A 22,506-nucleotide genomic window follows, 5' to 3' on the forward strand; every position below is an offset into this window, starting at 1 on the left:
ATCTTAATATTTTTATCCGTTTTAGATAGAAATTAGGGGGTGGGGCTATTTATTTCTGTGAAATTTTCGATTTCTTAATATTTTTAGTGTGGTTGTGGGGGGATGCAAACAGCAAAGATTTCACTCACAAAAGAAAATTTGGCAAAGAAAAATATTAATGAGACTATACTTAAACTTTTCACTATTCGGTCATTGAACGATAAATCCTTCTAAACTGCTGCAATACATTTATTATAAAACCTTTCGTTCTGCCTGAGAATTTTGTTTCGTTGCCCTTATTGTTCTTCAAAGAAGCATACAACAACAGCACTTGTGGCCTTATCCCTTAATCGTCTTCATCTTGTTTATGAACATATGAAATATACGACACTTTCCATAGTTTGCATTAATAAACAACGTGAATGGTCTTCTATACCTCTACCGAAGTGACACTAATCCTAGGCTGGTTGAAACGGCTTTCTCAACAGGAAGAAGTTTCATGGGAATATCAAATTGACAAGTGGTCCCCAATCGTTTGTCTATTCCTGTCAGGGAAGATGACGACGCTAGGATTTTGCAATTTTTGCCGGGAAGTGTCGACGGTCTCCTACATACAACGCCTGGTGTTCCCAAACGGTACTGACCAGGTTTAATGTTTGTTAACTTCGGTGATCTAATGCAAAACGTTGTGTCAACGTGATTATGCTGTATGTGAATGACTTTAGCATAGAATAAGTACTTTTTGAACTTTTTCTTATTTTTTGTCGATTTTTCATTATATATCTTTTTAATGTCGCTTAAGGTTCATAATTTCAAACCTTGACAGCAATCATGCCGCTATTTATTGTCTTCAAGAATTCCTAATTTAATTTAATTCTTATTTTATTACTACATCTAATTCCTTCATTCTTTAAAAAATTAACCTTCCCTTTTATTTATTTTTTACGTCTTCGGAGCCATTTTGATTTTAAAATAACAACAAATTCAAAGGACAATAACTCACAATGACCCTGAATTAAATATTTTTAAGTATTGTTTTTTTTTTTTTTTAAGAAGAAGAAAGAGGACGAAAAATATTATAAAGTTAAATTGGGTAAAATGCAGAATAATTAACAATTAGAAACTAGTAAACATAAAATAAAAACAAATATTTTATAGCAAGCACATTAGAATTAAATTCTCTACCGACCCGTATACTTTTAATGCATGGAAACTGTAAGATTTTTATATAAAAAATTTTATTTTGATGAAAGCTGTTTTATCGGCACACAAATACAATAATGACTGCTTAATTTCGCTAAACTTAAGCAATTACATGTGGTTATACAAGAGTTTTGGTTTGGTGAGACTTGCCAGCTGTACTTAGGGTTAGTGATAGAGTAATTTATTTTTATTATCTTTTCGGCATGAACCCCTGTCCAGTTAAATGAGGTTACGTGATCATTTTAGAAATCATTTTAGTTTTTGTATATCAATAAGACAATTTTCATTGAAATAAAATTACGAAATAATTTTTTTTTTATAGTTCCCACAATTTCAAGTTGTACATATTGGTAGAGAATTAAATTCTACTGCGTTTGCTATAAATTATTTGTTGTTTGAAACCTCGTTATCACACAAAATAACAAGATTCTATATTATAAGCGGAAGGTTCTGGGTTTAACATGTGAACTACACATGATGTGATCCTCGCTTTTTTTGTCTTGTGGACACGCGTGATTACTGCTACACTTTAACCACTATCTATATTTACGCTATGTATGCATGCGTGTGTGTGTGTGTGTGTGAACTACTTTTTCTGCTGAAAAATTTTTACGGGCATTTTTTAATTGTAAAATCTTGATACTTATGTAGAGAATAGCCCGTTTTCCCATGCATGTCACCGGGCGCGGCATCGCGGCATATTACGGCAGCTTACGTAAAATGCTCAGCTAATTAAAATTGCTCCAGCAGACGACAATACACACGCGCTGTGTGTGTAGTCAATGAAAATCTCAGCAGACGACAGTGATTAAATAGGAAGTAAATATTAGTTTAAATCGTGCAAAAATGTAAATCATTAAAAATAAATCATTTTAGTAAAGGTGTCACAATGCATCTAGTGGGTTTGCAGATTATATTACAGTCGCTGGAAAAAAATTGTTTGTTTTTTTTAAATTTTGCCAGGAATGGAAATCAATCGGAAGCAGTATGAGATGTCGAACACGTGCATAAGAAATGCATTTAAAAAAAAGAAGAAGAATTATTGTGATTGACCGATTCGTTTGGAGGTGCACAAATGGCAAATGTAGGCAGTGGATATTCTTGAGTCACTGGACTTTTTCTTTTCCAAGTCACGTCTTGAAATTAGAAAAAGAAGTTTTCATTTGTTCTATATATTATTTTACAATATATATATATATATATATATATATATATATATATATATATATATATATATATATATATATATATATATATATATATTCATGAAACTGGTCGTGGTTTGATTTTTTTTTATTGTATTTCGATTTTCTTCATTGAAATACAATAAATGTTTTCAATCATGGTGTTTTCTTATTCTTTTCTTTTTTAAATTTTTTTTCTAGCATTTGAAAATCTGATTTAACGTTCTCCATATTCTAACGGTTTACATATGCTGTCGGCCATCATACACCCACTGAGAAATGGGTAATTCTCTGCATAAGTACCAAAAATCGTTTGGTATCCACTTCCTGCAAATAAATTTCTACATTTGATTTAATTTAACGTTTATTTTATTTATTTATTTATTTATTTATTCATTTATTTATTTGCTTTTAATCATTCTTCAGTGAACGGAACGGCTCAACAACTTACGGTGAACAACATATACATTAACAGAGACCCACAGACATGATGTGTGATCTTCAAAAAAAAAAGCAACAGGGTTTTATGAGAAAAATAAATAAGTGACGTCTTATTTTGTTAAAAAGAAGGGTTTTGTTTTTTAGTGTGTGTGTGTGTGTGTGTGTGTGTGTGTGTGTGTGTGTGTGTGTGTGTGTGTGTGTGTGTGCGCGTGTGTAAAATTATATTATTATCTGCTAAAATAAATGATTTCTAAGATTAAAAATAATGTTATTTTGAAATTAATGTTTGTATGGAAATTAACGGTAAGCTAATTAATTATAACTTTTAAAATAAATAAAAGAAATAATTAATTAAAAGAAAATAAATTCCCTGTGATGAATTATGCCCCGTTTACCAATCGAGTTATGTCCCTTCAGTATATAATAAAATAGAGTGATCTCCCTTTTACCTGTAACTTATGGACTTGATATAAAGTAGTCAACTCGATAGGCTAAACAACTCCGCATTAAAATACAAAATCTTCTGTAATATATATATATATATATATATATATATATATATATATATATATATATATATATATATATATATATATATATATATATATATATACATACATATATATATATATATATATATATATATATATATATATATATATATATATATATATATATATATATATATATATATATATATATGGAGAGAGAGATAGAGAGATAGATAGATAGATAGAGACAGAGAGAGTATTCATTAAAAAAAAATCATACATATGCTATCTGACGAAAGTACTTTATTTTGTTACTCCTCTCATATCGTAAATTAATGAAATGCAGAGTGCTGCTATCATTTAGTTCTTTGATACGATAGGAGCACGCAAGATGATGGCTTTCTTTGGGTTAAAAACGTAACTGAAGACACCATAACAATTTATTGTGGTGACTGCTGGGAGTGATGAAAGAGAGTTTGAACGAATGCGTCAAAATGCGATTAAGTTAAGAGTGGGATAATAAAAAGATAATCATCGACGACGCCCCCTTTACATTGCACACTTTTTATGGCCGTTTACATATTTGTAAATTAATTTTTTTTTTTTCATTTGCGAATCAATAATTCAAACTGTTCTAGACTGAGACCAAATTTATTTTTTTTATCCAATCTATAGTGCTTATATAGAATCCTACAATGCAGGCTGAAATTATTTTATAACAAACGGTTTAAAGGAGTCGATAGTGTCTTTGAACTTTCAAAAGTCACGATAATAAACACAGCAGCTATTTGTGAATCTAGCAATTATAGATTTAAATGTCTGAGTGTTTATTATATGGTGAAACCTTGAAATTTGAAAGTAATTCCGAAGTCTTTAAAATGCTATCGATTTAATCATTTCTAAGTTGAAAAAAGTCAAGTAATGTGATTCATGTTTTATTTGTGTTCTTTAACCAAAGCAACAAGTTTATTTCCTCATATAAAAAAAAGACTCTTTTAGTTTAATTTTCACGCCTTACCCTGTTTAATATTGCGTCATATGAAGACCTAAATGTGTTTCTGTGTTGATCTTTTTGGGAAGTGAAGTGATCAACTAATAAAGGTATCCGACCTCAATCTCTTTTATCTTTTGTTTTAATTTACGTAATTACTATCGGTTTTACTATCGTTCACACTTTCTTTGATCCTTTCTTCATTCAAATCTGCCAGTCAAAAGGTTTGTGACAGAATAAACAATAGGCAATATCAAAAGAATGACAAAGTCGATCCATGCAAAAATATATTGAGTTTATTTACGACATTTGTTTTTTGAATTTTTGAGATAAGGAGTGATAATATGTATTATTTGGATTATTCAAGCTACTATTCTCATCTTGAGCATTATTCCCACAACAAGTAACGTGAAATTTCATTACTCATATGCAAATAAGGTAGTAATAGCTTGGATAAAAAGCTCGTTTTCAGAGAAGAAGGATTACTTCTGGAGTTGTGAGTTGGGAATCTAGCATGTGCACATACAGTACTGAAGTGTGGCGATTTTAACTGCAAAAACTAAAACTACAATCTCTCTTTCCCGCTCCCCCACTCTCTCTCTCTCTCTCTCTCTCTCTCTCTCTCTCTCTCTCTCTCTCCTGCCCCCTCTCTCTTTCTCTTCACCAATTAAATTCCCATACTGGCACTAAGGTAAGTCACATTCGTTTAAATTTCAGTTATATTACCAAGCTTTATTAATATTATTATTCTACTATAGGTGATGGTATATTCGCTACAAATCTCGGTTGTACAACCTGTATCGACAAGAAGTGCCACACAGAAAGGCATAACCACTGTAGTGGACATGAGGTAATAATTAATTTTATTTGTCATGCTTCTTTGGCCATCTGTCTTCTTAACCATCTTTTTATGTCAAAGCCTTAAAAAATAAAAGAATCGATCTTTGTTGAAGGGGATTCTAAAGCTTCCTTTTTCACAGAGATATAGAGAGAGGATTTACTCCTTTTCCTGGATTGCTCCACTTATCCTTGATGTTCACCTTTTTATGCTGAGTGTTTAGCAAAGAGTCACTTTGAGTCTTTGGTGTGACTTGACTGAAGACTGAACCGTGGTCTTCTGGCCCATTAGCAAACATTAACTATTACTAGCTAAATGAGTCACTAAAATGAAAATTATTTTCAATTTAAACTTTCTGGCATGGAACGTATAAAATATAAAATATCAATAGGCAGATCAAATTCTGTTCAATTTTTCACGTGATAATTCACAAAAATGTTTAAACATGTTTTGTTTAACATTATTTCTGAATTCATCCAATTCAAACTTAAAATTTTCTGCGCTACTGCTGTTCTTAAATATCTCCCTAACCTAAGAGCCCATCCTTCAAACATCTCGGATTAACGTCCACAAACAATATGAATTGAAACAAATACATTGATGATAATCTCAAAGCTGTTGCAAATAAGTCGGGCTCCATTTGCTGTGTTAGAAAATTACTCACACCAGAGAGTATCTTATATCTTTAAAAGCCACGATTCACTCATGAATGGAGTGTTGTTGACATATCTGGGCTGGTGCATCTATCACTAATCTTTTCCTTTTAGACAGGGTACAAAAAAGAGTCTAAAATCTAATAGGTTTTTCACTATCAATCAAGCTTCAATTTCTGTCCCATCACCGCAGTATTACCTCCCTGTGTCTCTTTTACAATTAATTAAATGAATGTGCTTTGGTGAAATCATAACGCGTGTACTCCTTCGGAATACATACTCCTGACAAATCCGACAAGTAGCGGAATTCCCTTCCTGTTTCCTGCTTTCTTGACTGTACTAATTTGCAAAAGTTTAAATGTAATGTGAACAGACATGTCGTTACTAAACTCCCCACAGTCCTTTGTTAGACATGACCCAAATTGTAGCTCCTTACACTGTAAGTAATAATATGCCTTGTTTTCTGTGGAAAAAAGTAAAAAGAATTGATCTGAAAAACTTGTTTCTGGGTTTTAACAATGAAGGATTTGTTTTTAAAATACTCATCTATTATGATTGGTTGTGGGATTGCAACTTGGAAAAAAGATTAATGGCACAGTCTGTCTTGACTTGAAGGAGAACAAGTAAACTAAATATTTCCATCTTATTATTATTTTGTTGCCAGAATGATTAAGACAAAAAAGAGTGAACGATCATTTATCATTTCCTAAATAGCTATAGTTGTAAACTATAGCTACTTCTTTTTAAAAGAGTTTGTAGAAATAGCTATAATTAACAACTTCAACTACTTAGGAAGCTTAATAAACAAGGAAGTATGGCGTATGAGTTGCAGTTCAGGATATGTAAAGACTCGGCAGCATTTAACCATCTCTACAAGATCTGGAAAAACACAAAAATTTACTCTCAGGTCAAAATTTAGATTTTATAGCAGCAACATTTTGTCCACACTGATATATGGAAGTGAAACTTGGCATCTCAAAATCGACCAAAACAATAAAAAAAATAGATTCGTTAGATTCCAAATGCCTTAGAGAGATTCTAGAGATTAAATGGAGCGATCGAATTACCAACCAAAAAGTCAAAGACCACACTACCCAACAGGTAATATCGTGAATAATCTGTAAACGATGTCTAAATTGGCTTGGACAAACTCTAAGATTGGCCCCAGAGAGATTTGCCGATGAAGTGCTCCAATGGATGCTTGATGAAAAAAGAGCACGAAAACCAAAAATAAACTGAAAGCAGAAAATCAAGAGATATATGATGGGAAATAATTGTAAGGGCGATATCGATCTGGCTTCAGATCGAAAACGAAGGTATACTATGGCTGCTTCATGGGTCGGAAGATGCAGGGGTACATAATTCATTTGTAATACAGGATGACAAAAAAAACAGAACCCATCTAAAGTTTAGTGAATTTTATCAATGTTTATAAAATTTTAAGGAACTTTTTAAACTTAGATTCTATTACTTGATTAAGTGCCTCGGTCAAAATCCTTTTGATTAAGGTACATGACAAACAGCAAAAAATGTTCGTACATCTTGGTGCTTGATTCAATGACAGATTACTAAATCACTTCTGTGTAATTTCAAATCGCCGATGGAAAATAGTTGGTCACTAAATAGAAATGAATACATTTAGTGATTTCGTTCGTGTTTGTAGACGAAATCAAATAATATCCTCAGATGTTTTAAAAATTTAAAACATTGAGAATTATTGTTACATATTTGCATATTTTGATATAAAAATCAGAAACGTATCTTGACCGGTGGAGCAATTCTAAATTCGGGTTAAATAAGACTTTCAGACTATCTTTTATGTTTTTTTATCTTTTAATTTTTTTGTCTTTTATCTTTTCTATGATTTAATTTCTATTATGTTTAATCTTTTTACCTTTTATTGTTTCAGCTTTTAATCTTTTATCTTTTAATCTTTTTTATCTTTTTTTATCCTTTAATTTTTTTATCTTTTTTATCTTTTATTTTTTATGTTTTAATCCTTTATTTATTTATCTTTTAAGCGTTTATATTTTAATCTTTTTTATCTTTTTATCTTTTTCATTTTTTAATTTTTTATTTTTATTTTTAAATAGATAAAATCTTAAAATTTTTTATGATTTTATCTTTTATGTATTTATCTTTTAATCTTTTTATCTCTTAATCTTTTTTATCTTTTAATCATTTTTATCTTCGAATCTTTTTATCTTTTCATCTTTTTTATCTTTTTATCTTTTCATCTTTTAAATTTTTTTGTCTTTTAATCTTGTGTATCTTTTAATCATTTTTATGTTTTTATCATTTTAATCTTTTAATCTTTTTATCTTTTAGTCATTTTTATCTTTTCATTTTTAATATTTTCATCTTTTTATGCTTTAATTTTTTCCATGTTTTAATCTATTTATCATTTAGTTTTTATCTTCTAATCTTTTTATCTTCTAATCTTTTTATTATTTTTTATCTTTTAATCATTTTTATTATCTTTTAATCTTTTGTATCATTGTATCTTTTTTAAATCTTTTAATCGTTTTATCTTTTAATCTTTTTATCATTTTTATCTTTTAATCTTTAAATCTTTTTTATCTTTTTATCTGTTTTAGCTTTTTATCTTTTATTTATTTTATCTTTTAATCTTTTCATCTGTTAATTTTTTTATATTTTAATCTTTTTATCTTTTCATCTTTTATCTTTTTTATCGTTTAATTTTTTAAATCATTTTATCTTTTTTTATTTATATTTTTTTGATATTTTAATCTTTTTATCGTTTAATCTTTTTACCTTCTTATCTTTTAATATTTTTTAATCTTTTTATCTTTTAATATCTTTTAATCTTTTTATCTTTTATTTTTTAACTTTTAATCTTTTTATATTTTTATCTTTTTATCTTTTTTTGTTTTAATCTTTTTAGGTTTTAATATTTTTAATTTTTATTTTTTAAACTTTTTTTTATCTTTTAATCTTTTTTATCTTTAAATCTTTTTTATCTTTTCATCATTTTATCTTTTTGTCTTTTAATCTTTTAATCGTTTCATCTTTTAATCTTTTAATTTTTTATCTTTTAATCTTTATCATCTTTTAATCATTTAATCTGTTTACCTTTTTTCTTTTCATCTTTTTTATCTTGTCACCTTTTTTATCTTTTAATCTTTTATCTTTTAATCTTTTTAATCTTTTTATCTTTTAATCTTTTAGTTGTTTTATCTTATTATTTCAATCTGTTTTATCTTTTTATCTTTTCATCTTTAATCTTTTATCATTTAATCTTTTTAATCTTTTAATGATTTTTATCTTTTAATCTTTTTATCTTTTTATGTTTTAATCTATTTTGCGTTTTAATCTTTTTATCTTTTAATTTTTTGTTTTTAATCTTTTTTATCATTTAATCATTTTTATATTTAAATCTATTTCATATTTTTACCTTTCATCATTTTATCTTTTTATCTGTAATCTTCTAATTGTTTTATCTTTTAATCGTGTTATATTTTTATCTTATAATCTTCTTTATCTTTTAATCTTTCTAATTTTTATTTTTTAATCTTTTTTATCTTTTTATCTTTTTATCTGTTCATATTTTTTATCTTTTTATAATCTTTTAATATTTTTATCTATTAATATGTTTACACGTTTATCTTTTAATCTTTTAATTTTTTATCTTTTTTATCTCTTTATCTTTTATCTTTAAAATTGTTTATCTTTTAATATTTTTTATGTTTTAAAAATCTTTTAATCTTTTATATCTTTTAATCTTTTTTCTTTTTATCTTTTAATCTTTTTACCTTTTTATCTTTTTTCTTTTAATCAGTTTTATCTTTTAATATTTTTTAGCTTTTAAGTTTTTATCTTTTCATTTGTTTTAACGTTTAAACTTTTTATCTTAAAATCTTTTTATCTTTTAATCTTTTTATATTTTCTTCAATTTAATCTTTCAATCATTTTTATCTTCTAATTTTTTATCTTTTAATTTTTTACTTTTAATAATTTTTATCTTTTAATCTTTTAATCTTTTTTATTCTTGTATCTTTTATCTTTTTATCGTTTTATCTTTTTATCTTTTAATTTTCTATCTTTTCGTCTTTTTTATATTTTAATCATTTTATCTTATAATCGTTTTTAGCGTTTTATCTTTTATTTTTTTATCTTTCAATCTTTTTATCTTGTTTGTTTGATCTTTTTATCTTTTGTTTTAATCTTTTAATCTTTTTATGTTTAATTTTTTGATCTTTTAATCTTTTTATCTTTTTATCTTTTAATCTTTTTTATGTTTTAATCTGTTTATCTTTCAGTTTTTTGTTTTTTAATCTTTGTATCATTTAATCTTTTTCAATTTTTATCTTTTCATCATTTTATCTTTTTATGTCCGAATTTTTTCATCGTATATCTTTTTAATGTTTTAATCATTTATATATTTTAATCCTTTAATTTTTTTTCTATTTTAATCTCTTAATCTTTTTATCTTTTTATCATGTAATCTTTCCACCTTTTTATGTTTTTATCTTTTTTATCTTTTCATCTATTTTATCTTTTAACCTTTTTATCTTTTTATATTCTTTATTTTTAATGTGTTTTTCTTTTAATCATTTTATCTTTTTATCTTGTAATCTTTTACTCTTTATATCTTTTCATTTTTTATGTTTGAATTTTGTTTATCTTTTACTCATTTTCATCTTTTAATTATTTTTATCTTTGAATCTTTTTATCTTTTATCTTTTAATATTTTTATTCTTTTTATCTTTTCATCTTTTAATCTTTTTGTCTGTTAATCTTGTTTATCTTTTTTTATTTTTTTGTTTTTATCATTTTTATCTTTTAATCTGTTTTTATTTTTTAATCTTTTTATCTTTTCATGTTTTATCTTTTAATCTTTTTTATCTTTAATTTTTTATCTTTTTTTAACTTTGAAACTTTTTATCTTTTTACCTTTGAATTTTTTGTTTTATCTTTTAATAATTTAATCTTTAATTTTATAATCTTTTTTATTTTATTATTTTATATCGTTTAACCTATTTTAAGTTTTACTCATTTTCTCTTTTAATCTTTTTTATTTTTTTATCTTTTTATCGTTTTAATCTTTTTTCTTTAAATGATTTTTATATTTTAATCTATTTACCTTTTAATCGTTTTTATCTTTTCATTTTTAAATTTTTAAACTTTTTATCTCTTAATCTTTTTATCTTTTAAACGTTTTATCTTTTCGTCTATTTTATCTTTTAATCAGTTTTATCTTTTAATTTTTGTTCTTTTAATTGTTTTATCGTTTTATCTTTTTTATCTTTTAATCTTTTTATTTTTACTCGTTTTCATGTTTTAATCGTTTTTATCTTATAATTTTTTTATCTTTTAATTGTTTCATCGTTTCATCTTTTTTATCTTTTAACTATTTTTATCTTTTTATCTTTTAATCATTTGTTTCTTTTTATCTTTTTATCTTTTAATCTTTTTATCTTTTAATCTTTTTATCTTTTAATATTTTTATCTTTTAATCTATTTTATCTTTTACTCATTATTATCTTGTAATTATTTTATCTGTTAATTTTTTCATTGTTTCCTCTTTTTATCTTTTAATTATTTTTATCTTTTAATTATTTTTATCTTTTAATCTATTTTATCTTTTACTCATTATTATCTTGTAATTATTTTATCTGTTAATTTGTTCATTGTTTCCTCTTTTTATCTTTTAATTATTTTTATCTTTTAGTTATTTTTATCTTTTAATCTATTTATCTTTTAATCTTTTTATCTTTTTATCTTTTAATCTTTTATCTTTTAATCATGTTTATCTTGTAATCTTTTTCATCTTTAAATCATTTTTATCATTTGATCTTTTTTATCTTTTAATTTTTTATCTTTTAATCTTTTAATTTTTTATCTTTTTATCTTTTTATCTTTTAATCATTTTTTATCTTTTAATCTTTTTTAATTCTTAAATTTTTATCTTTTAATCTTTTTATCTTTTAAACTTTTTATTGTTTTCATCTTTTTATCTTTTTATCATTTTTATCTTTTAATTTTTGTTCTTTTAATTTTTTTATCGTTTCATCTTTTTTATCTTTTAATCATTTTTCTCTTTCAATTTTTTTTCTCTTTTAATCTTTTTATCTTTTAATCGTTTTTATCTTTTAATCGTTTTATCCTGTAATCTTTTTATCTTTAAATCATTTTTATCATTCAATCTGTTTATCTTTTAATTGTTTATCTTTTTTATCTTTTAATTTTTTATCTTTTAATCTCTTTATCTTTTAATCTTTATCTTTTAATTTTTTTCTTTTCATCTTTTTTAAACTTTTCATCTTTGTTTAACTTTTAATCCTTTTATCTTTTAATCTTTTTATCCTTTAATTTTTATCTTTTAGTCTTTTTTATCTTTTAATTTTTTATTTTTTAATCCTTTTATTTGTTTTTTTTTCATTTTTATCTTTTAATCTTTTTATCTTTTTATATCGTGAGATGAAACAGAAGATAATTTGTTAGAACAGCTTCTCAACGGTATCGGATAATTCTAAACATGAATACAAATTCAGAAATTTCACTAACTGAACTTATTTTCACAAAAAATGATTTGATCAGTATTTCACTAAATCTTTCTTGGGATTCAGATATTAAATTCACTGATGTTTCTGCTTCTCATATAATACAGTTCTCTCTATTGCTCTAAACAATTTCCCACGCCTGAGGCTAATCTCTCTCTTTAAATTTATTATTAAACGATGTTGTCATATTTTGGCTGGTGAATCTCTGTCCCATTTGAGGGTTCTTGATAAGGCACAGAAACGTACCTGTAATTTGATTGGCCCAAAACTTTCTTCTTCGCTGTCTCTTAAAGACGTGATGTTGCTAGTCTCAACCTTTTTTATAAATATTATTATGGTGTGTGGTCTTTAGAATTGTCTAATCTATTACCTGCTTCCTTTCTTTCAGCTTGTTTAACTCGTTCGTATAGTGGTCTCCATAAATTTACAATTGTTGCTATGTTTGCAGGTTGAACCAAATAACGTATAAGGCAATACATATGAAGACTCAACAAACAAAGGTAGATCAATAAGAAGTGTATTAGGAAAAGTATATCTACAGTATATTTACATAATGGTTTTCAGGTAAGAGGGTCTTGGCTGGAGAACATATCTGCTCTCGGCTCGGCCTTCGGTGGCTTCTAGTTAACACACACTCAGACTAACCGAGTCTTGTTATTTATGTGTAATATTATCCACATATGTAAATGAATGGGTGCCACCACAACGCCCTCCTCCCAAGATTTGAAGTCACACAGATTTCAGTATCTTTTTCTCTTGGGATTTAACATTAATGGTTCATTAAACTTTCTTTTTCTACCTGATCTTCGGGGCTCAGGTGTATATTGATTCGGTTCCAAATTAAAAGATTCGTATATGATGTCCATGGTTTCCTCCTCTTCGACTGCTGTTGTATAATCACCCATGCGTTTATCCACTACTCCGCATTCCCAGTAAGAGGTGTTATTCCTGTAGCACTTGAAATATACTTGATCTCCCGAGTTATATTTCTTTCTTATCATGTGTGTAGTGTTTCGGACAATTGCCTGTCTTGGCAATAGTTTATCAAACGCCGATTTCACCTTTCTTGCAAACATTAAATCAGCTGGTGATATGTTTGACGGTGTATTAGGGTGCAGTGTTATCCTATATATTTGCAAAAATTGTTGCAAAGCGTTTTCCGTTGGTATCCTAATGGATTATTTCAATGCTCGTTTTAACGTGTCCACGAACCTCTCCGCGATGCCGTTGTAGCATTTTTTCTTCTTATAAGGGCAATCTGATTCTCAATGTCTTTCTGTGCATCTCTTACAGTTATATCTAGGAAGAAACTTGTTATATTCTTTACTATAATTATAATTATTATATTTGAAATATCTCGTTCAATTTTGACTGCTTTTATTTGTATAGTTCTTGGTTGGCGTGTATGGTTTTCTAACCTTTCTTACATATGCCACTCTGGATTCTTCTATCTTTTTTTAATCCTTTTTTAGTGTAATGGCCCTTTCACAATCCTCTGCTTATTTCTGAAGTGTTAAATCTTGCTCAGATTCCAGCTTAGACAACACTTGTCTGCGTATTTCTGCATTTTTCGTGGAAACTAACCCTTGTGCGAAGATTAGGCATTTGAAATCTTCTACTGCTAGTTCCGCTAGCTTAAAATTGTCACAGTTTTTATTGACAACTGATGCGTATGTAAAATAATCTTGGTTGTCCATCTTCCTTAGATTCATACACAATCGTCTCTTATGAAAAAGAGATATATTCGGATTGAATAATTCTTTTAGTAATTTTACAGCTTCCATGAAATCTAATTCCGTGTTTTTTTAGGTAATATGTAGTCTACGAATTTACTGTGTTCTGCTACACCCAACTTTCTGAGTAAAAGGCTCGCTTTCTGGCTATTTGGCCAACTTTTGCAGTCCAGTTGAAAGACATCCTCGTATCTTGTATAGTATGCTTCAAAAGTCTTTTCTTCCTTCGGCACATAATTAAATGTGTCCATACTATTAAAAATAGTTGTATGGGAGAAATTAGCACTGTCGAAACTTTCTCGATTATTCTTTAGTAGTTCCAGTGTTTTAGCAAAACATTCATTTTGCCTTTCTTCATGTTCAAATTGTAATTTCTTCTGCCTTTCTTCATGTTCAAATTGTAATTTCTTCTGCCTTTCTTCTTGTTCCAGTTGCCATTTCAATAATTTCTCATCTCTTCGTTCATCTCGCTCGGCTTGTGTCTGTTGTTGCGTCTGCAAAAATTGCATTAACATTCTAGATAAATCTTCCATTTTTTTTTTTTAGTGTATTCTAAAATATAAACTGGCTTGTGTTTCAACAAATATTGTTCAGAGTTTCTGTTTTCAATAAATAATAATATCGCTGCTCAAATAATATTTTCTCACTTCGCTAGCGAGTCAAGCTTATCCAACCACAAAATAAAAAACTGAGGCTTTTGCTGAAACCACCAAATACGATTGACTTTTCCGTTTTAGGCACTTCCTAATAAGTAACAGCAGAACTTAAGTACAACTCTTTCCACAAAGAAAAAAAGATTTTTCAACTCGAGTCACAATTGAAAAAAAAATAAAATGTATGGACTACATTTAATTCTTTCTTTTTTTTTTTTTCTTACGTGACGTTTTACTGTCTTATATCCGTTATCCAGTGGCAAATTCAGTTTTAAAAAAATTCTTTCCTTGATTTTAGTTTAACTGTGGTATTTTTTAATACCGAAAGAGAAAAAAAAATGGTTTACTAAAGAGTCTTTAGTTGATGTTTTGCTAACGGAGAACAGCAATTAGGAAATCCACTGGTGAACTTTTTTTCCCGTATGTTACTTTCTTGTACGTTTGCTCTTCGTAATTTAGTAATACGAATCTGTTTGTCGTTTTACAACAAAACAAAAATTCATTTTTACAGTTTGTTGTTGTTTTTTTTGCAAGATGGATTCCAAGAGAAACGGCGTAAATTGTCGCTTTTGCCACATTCGATTTTTTTGTTTCTTTTTTTTTTTTTTTCTTTGAGACTGCAATTCGCGGTTTTGGTTTGTCTTTTTTTCCCCCGACTAGTATTGTAGTAAATACAATACTATCAATCGAGGTTACTTTTTTTTCGACTTGAGTCGAACTTTTCTTTAGCGTGAAATCCGTTTTTATGACTATTTCGTTCGTCAAAACTTGTATTCCTTAGAAAGGTTAACCGTCAACTCTTTTTTTTTTAGTGAGTTCTTTCTATTTCTTCGTCAAACTATTATATTTGACGTTCATCTTGTAATGTTTGCAGGTTGAACCAAATAACGTATAAGGCAATACAAATGAAGACTCAACAAACAAAGGTAGATCAATAAGAAGTGTATTAGGAAAAGTATATTTACAGTATATTTACATAATGGTTGTAAGGTAAGAGAGTCTTGGCTGGAGAACATATCTGCTCTCGGCTCGGCCTTCGGTGGCTTCTAGTTAACACACATTCAGACTAACCGAGTCTTGTTATTTATGTGTAATATTATCCACATATGTAAATGAATGGGTGCCACCACAACAATTATAATACCTCATTGCAGTACAGTTTCTTATTCCAGTAGCTTCTTTCCAAGCACTGCAAGGTTATGGAACTGTCTTCTTCTTACTGTCTTCCTTTTACCCATAGACTTGTTTTTTTTTTCAAGACTAAGTCAATGAGCAGTTCCTGTATTTGCGGTAATCATCTTTCATTCTTGTTAGCTCCTTATGTCAAGTGGCTTCATGCTTTGTCTCGAGCGACTTCCATAAAAAATCGAAAAAAAATTTTTTAAGATTATCAGAAGTGAAATTTTTAAAGGGAGAGATGCTGCAGGGTTGTAAACACTCTTTATCATCAGAATAAACAAACTCTGAAAAGAATAGTAAATATTGTATTTATTCCTATTAACTGTCAGACTACGGCAAAACATTTGCTATGAATTGATTCACCATAGAATTTCAATAATTCTTGCCAATTTGAATAAAAAGTTTAAAAAAATGGAGGTAATTGTATTTTTGTGAGATTATGTTACTTTGAATGACGGAATTTTTTGTGAGTTGAGCAATTGTTTTTATATAAAGGGAAGGGGAAAAGAGAGATGGATAGAGAAAAAGAGAGAGGGAGGCCGGGAAAGAGAAGTTTTAATATAAAGGTGTTATACTATCTAATTTCTATTGTTCTATGGCACCAAGTAATGCCAGATAGCCCTGCTAGTATATTAGAAGGGAGTTGGAAGAGACAGAGATAAAGAGAAAGTTAACTTTAGAAGCAGTTAGCAAATAGACAGGATGAGACACAAATAGCCTTTTGGACTATTATCATGGCATATCTAGACAAGGCAACCTTATGTGATAGAATGAATCCCATGATATGATTACTTGGCATCGGAAATTAATGGGAAATATAGACTACATCATCATAAGTTTGAATTGTCATTGTAGTCCCTTCCCTCAGGATCCATTTATCAGCCATTGGGGTAGGTAGGGTTCAGTTACCAGCAACCAGCAACGATGGAAATTTACCTGATTACCAAAGAAACATGTGCAATCCTGAGAAATGGAAACGGCTAAGACGATCACGGACAATAATATCTAACACTATATTGTTTCCCTTCTCCAATATATGAGAAACATTCCAAAAATTATGCCTCCCATTCCGCCCAAACGGATCAGATGTGATTGCAAATTTCATTGTTATGATGACTGAACTTATGCATTTATAACCTGAAATTTTCATCTCTCTGTTACAGATATTGACAGTATGAAATTAAAATAGCAACCCCTGCCATGGACGTGTGTCAGAAGCAGAGATGCATCATTGAATTCCTGGCAAAAATAAATTGAGAATGGTAGTGACTATGTAGAAAAATAAAGTCTCGGCCACAATCGGTCGTTCGTTTTAATGGTACCACTCCTGTCTTCATAGTTCTTCAACTTTAACTTAAAGGAAGTTAAGAAAAATAGGAGGGTTTACTATTAAAACTACCTGCATAATAACAAATTTTCTTAATTAATGAATTGTTTCTTTCTTTTTCAGCCTGTTTGCATGTACCGAGTGACCATGAATGGTTTTACTCTCCAGTCAGAGAAATCATGCAGCACTTATAGAAACTGTCTAGAGGCCGAATCCAAAAATGTTGACACTTGTCAAGGGTGGAATAATGGAACGAGCTGTGTTTCATGCTGCATCCATAATTTATGTAACAAGTATGATTTTGCTGGTAAGTTTAATAAACAATTTTAATTTGATCTTTGTACAATAAATCATACTATATAAATATGATAGTCATAGTAGTAGTGGGACTGACATGAATGTAAAAATTGACCGTAAAAACAAAAAAATTTTTCTCTACATGGAGGTCACCACTTATCAAGGCCAGGAAGCCACTCGGGGATGAGGGTTATTGCGTGTACAGTAATCAATGGGATAGTATTGTAGTAATCGTTAGCATTGGAGATTTGATTAAGTGTCTTACTTGGGGGGGGGGGCGATTCATCAGGAATTTGTTTATGTTGGACTTGAAGGCGTCCAAGTTGTAGTCAGGTGGGAAACAGGCAAACAGAAGAGAGTTTCACAGTCGTGCACTTCTAAGAAAGAAGCTTTGTTCATGGGATCTACATTTGGATTTAGGCACAGATAAAGAGTGGGGGAAATTAATGACAGTGGTTTCAGCTAGACGGGTGTTTATTGTGAAAGATTGGCGAGGGGGGACCAGAGATTGGAGCTCAGGCGAGAACTTGCCATGGAAATAACGATAAAACAAAGACAGGCTCACAACGTCTCTTCTGTGGGAGAGACGTTGCAGGGAAGAGAAAAGAGCATCCCCCACTAGGCCACAAAGTCTATTTTGTACTCTGTCATGGCAGGATAAGTCATTTTTAGCAGCTTCTGCCCAGAGGTGGCAGCAGTACTCCATCCTTGGTCGTACTTGGCTTTTATCCAGATAGAGAATTGCATCAGTAGTGAGATATCTTCTGGAGCAGTAGAAGGATCCCACCATTTTCCCAACGACCTTGCCAACAGACTTGATGTACGTGTTCTATTTCAGATCAGGAGGAAAGGTCAAACCCAGAAGCTTGTCCACATATGGAGCATCCCCAAGACGATAGCCATCCATTTCAATTGATGCTAGATGAGGATCAGAGCATTGATGATGTAAAAATAGGTGCTTGGTTTTAGATTAATTAAAAGTAACCAGCCACCTCTTTCCCCACTGTACCACGCGCTCAAGGTCAGAGGAGAGAGAATCAGAGAGAACTTGGTCATTTACGGCCTTTGATATGTTGCCATAGATGGTCGTGTCATCAGCATAGATGTCAATGAATGATTTAAGTATGTGTTTTGGGAGATCATTGATGTAGATCAGGCCCACGATGGACCCCTGAGGGACTCCAGCATTAATACTGTGCATCTCTGATTTCTGCCCATCAACCACTACTCTTATGAGCCTATCAGAGAGAAATGATTTAATAATTGAGAAAACATTTTCAGTTATACCGTAGCTGGAAATCTTGTGAAGTAGGCCCTTATGCCATACCTTATCGAAGGTCTTTGATATGTCAAGAGCAATTGCCCTAGAAAGGAAGCCTTTGTCGAAATTCACTAATCTTATGAGATATAACCGTTAGCACATCTGCTGTAGATCTAGCAGAACGGAAACCATATTGCATGTCAAAGTTATTTCTGCTGAGGTCGTTGACTACTTCTCTATTTAATATGGATTCTAGCAGCTTACTCATGACACACAGGAGACTTATTGGTCTGTACTAAGAGGGAGATGACTTATCACCTGAATTCTTAAATACAGGGCATACTGATGAGGTTTGCCAGGGTGTTGGAAAGCACTTCTCCTTAAGACAACGCTTAAACAGTTTGGTAAGTATGGGGCAAGTTCTGGTTGAAGCTTTTTCAACACTATAATAGGAATGCTGTCAGGGCCAGTTGCTTTACTGGAATCAAGGTTCTTGATTAGCTTGGCGACCTTACGCATAGATATTTGTATGTTGCATAGCGTGTTGTCTGTCATAGAAGTAAATATGAGGAGTTGATGGCCTTTGTCGCATAGAGTAGAATTAGCTGCAAAGTTCTTGGCAAATAGTTTGGCCTTGTCTGGTGTTGACGAGATGACCTCAAGTCGATTGATGATGGTTGGGATAGAACGCAAGCTTCTGTTCAGGATCCTGTTTGCTATTTACCAAAACTGGTGGGAACCAAGCTGCTGCTCAACTTCTTTGGATTTAAGTGACTGAGCATATAGCTCTCTTACATTTTTTATTACTCTTTTACAGTGGTTGCTGGCAGTTCTGAAAACAGCTTTAGTCTCAGTACATCTATTACGTTGGTAGCTATGGAAAAAGTGATTTCTGTGCGTGATGGCAGCAGCACATTCTGGCTGGCTGTTAGGTTTTTGTTGGAATTTTTTGGATGGCATGAATCGGTCTATGCCTATAATTAACCATTCGGTCAGGTCTGATACTATAGAGGACACATCCTTTTTAAACATGGAATGGAGAGGTAGATCAGATATGAATGTACGGAAGCTATCCCAGTCAACCATAGAGTATCAATATACAGTACGATGGAGAGGTAAGTCTAAAGACTTACTGCATTTCATTTTTATCTTAACTGATAAAACATAGTGGTCGGAGGATCCTAGAAGAGATAGAACGGAACATGAACATAGCTCAGGGGAAGTTGTGAGAAAAAGGTCTAGAAGGCTTGCGTATTAACCGGTAGTATCAGGCACACTGTTGCAAATGTTTTTTAGTTTAATTTCTTTGAACTATTAAAATAATTTCCAATGCTATGGATAATGTTTACTCATTCATATATACTTTTTTACGATCTATATTTTTTTTATTTTTCTAATCAGTTTGTTCAAGCTGGGGATGGGGCATCCTACCAGATGCCAAACATATACCTGCTAACTCAGATATTCCAAATGAGGGGTTGTTTTAAGATTCTGACCGTCCCTTTAAGTGCAATTGTTTGAATATCTTTTGCACTTGGTTCACCGGGTATATTTGCCAGGTAGTTTTTGAAATTATTTTCACGAGTTCAGTTGCTCTTATAAGAACTGGAATGATCACTTATGTGTGAATTTATGTTTTGAAATATGACGTAAATCATAAATCTAAGATGTCACGCCAAAGCTACACATATTGTGTTCAGGTAACGTTTATTGACAAAGAAGTCCAAATGGTGTAACATTACCCAACACATTGTAGCCTCAGTCGCAAAGTAAATAAAGAATAGGAAAGAACTTCAACCCTTTTTCTTCTTGTTGTACAACATTTATTTCCTCGTTCTCCTGCAACACATGACTTTTCATTACAGCGGTGACATCTCGCACATGATCGTCTTTTCAAATGTGCTCTCGAACGTCATCCACATCTCTAACGTGATCGTCTTCTCGGACGTGCTCTCTCCTTCTTATAGTCTTCTTTTTCCTTACCGTGATGTCATTTTGCTCACAGTTTGGTATTTGCATATAGCCGTTCGCAATATGTTGCAATAGGTCAGTTGGTAGAACCTTGGACTGAACATTTCAGTTTCTGGTCATGTCACTCGCTTCATTTATTTGTTAGGAAGTTATTATTTACTATTAATGCAATATTCTTTGTTTCTAAAAGTAGTTAAGATTTCTGATATTCCAAAATGAGACAAAATCCACAATGTTTTCCTAGGTGTAGATCCACTGAAACTCGTGTGATTATTAAAGAGTGCTCAATGAAGGACAGAGCAAGTATATAATATATTTATTATACAAACATTATTGGTTACATATCTGTATAAATGTTTTAGTGGAATCTCAATTCAAAGAAACCCACCTCATCAGACTGCTTCTTTTCAGGTGGGTCTCCGTGAATTGAGATTCCACTGAAACATGTATGTACATATGTAACTAATAATGTTTGTCTAATAATGTTGTGGGGAAATATACACCCTTATAACCGCTAAGATGGACTTGTCCATTAGGCATATAACCAGCAAGTCTAGATCGCTTAATGAGAGCTATCCTGGATGTCATACAGAGGCGACCCCCCAGGGACTTACTAACCTTTTCTGTACGACTAACCCTTGCTTGATATAAATGTTCTTCTTATTCTCACCAAGTCGTTGTGTTCCTACTTTCCCCCTTTCCGACTCCACTACAAATAAACATACTATATATATATATATATATATAACATAATGCTATTAAATTATTTTAATAACATAATGCTATTAAATTATTTTAATAACATAATGTTATGAAACTCATTAAAATACAAAAAAAAAACTAATTAAAGAAATGAAATAATCTTATAAAATATTTTAAATGACAAAAATAATAAAATAATGTTATAAAACTAATTACAATAACTGTTCTTGAATGTTATTCTCACAACATTGTGACTGATATAACCGACCTTTTTTAAGTATATTCTGTCATACACAGGAGTCTGTATGGAATTTCAAATAGAACTTTTATATTCTGAACCCGGATCCAAACAATTTTGATGCAATTGTAATAGCGAAATTCGAAATTTTTAATATTGAATTTCAAACAAAAACCAATGTTTCTACTTAATTGTCATGTAACAGTAATGAATATATCAAAAAAAAAAATATGAAAAACGATAAGGTAGGAATATATTATTAAAGAAAACTTTTGGGGGGCGAAAATTCTCCAAAATAAAATGTTTGGCTAAAAAACAAGGGATGATAGATAATAAAAAAAAAAATGAAAATAAAATAAATTGTGCGTTAACAATAAAAAATATGAGTTACTTCCCTTATGTCACGTGTTTCCAATATTGCAAGTTTTTTTACAATAAAAATTGCAAACTCATGTTTTTTTTTAAATAATGCGGTAATATTTAAGTACTTCTGACATTAAATAGATATCATTGCTTTTAGTTGAAATTGCCACAAAAGAGTCAGTAAGTACGTGCAAGGATGGAGTACTGCTGCCACCTCTAGGCAGGAGCTGCTAAAACAGCCTATCCTGCCATGACAGAGTACAAAATAGACTTTGTGGCTTAGTGGGGGGTGCCCTTTTCTCTTCCCTGCAACCTCTCTCCCACAGAAGAGACGTTGTGAGCCTGTCTTTGTTTTATCGTTATTTCCATGGAAAGTGCTCGTCTGAGCTCCAATCTCTGGTCCCCCCCCTCGCCAATCTTTTACGAAAAGTATGCGTCTAGCTGAAACTACTGTCATTAATTTTCCCCACGCTTTATC

At 30.0% G+C, this 22,506-nt stretch overlaps 1 protein-coding gene across 2 annotated transcripts in view; it reads left to right on the plus strand.

The window, feature by feature from the left end:
- Positions 1-22,506, plus strand: part of LOC145292099 (adhesion G-protein coupled receptor G6-like) — a 231,992-nt gene that overhangs the window by 107,737 nt on the left and 101,749 nt on the right. For both annotated transcript variants that reach the window (XM_080138183.1, XM_080138184.1), the window contains exons 8-9: positions 5,048-5,139; positions 17,320-17,503. In XM_080138183.1, the coding sequence (XP_079994309.1) occupies positions 5,048-5,139; positions 17,320-17,503 (276 nt within the window). The remainder of the gene's footprint in view (positions 1-5,047; positions 5,140-17,319; positions 17,504-22,506) is intronic.

The sequence above is a fragment of the Euprymna scolopes genome, chromosome 13, assembly GCF_053919585.1.
Source record: "Euprymna scolopes isolate OS-2025 chromosome 13, ASM5391958v1, whole genome shotgun sequence".
Taxonomy (NCBI): Eukaryota; Metazoa; Mollusca; class Cephalopoda; order Sepiida; family Sepiolidae; genus Euprymna; species Euprymna scolopes.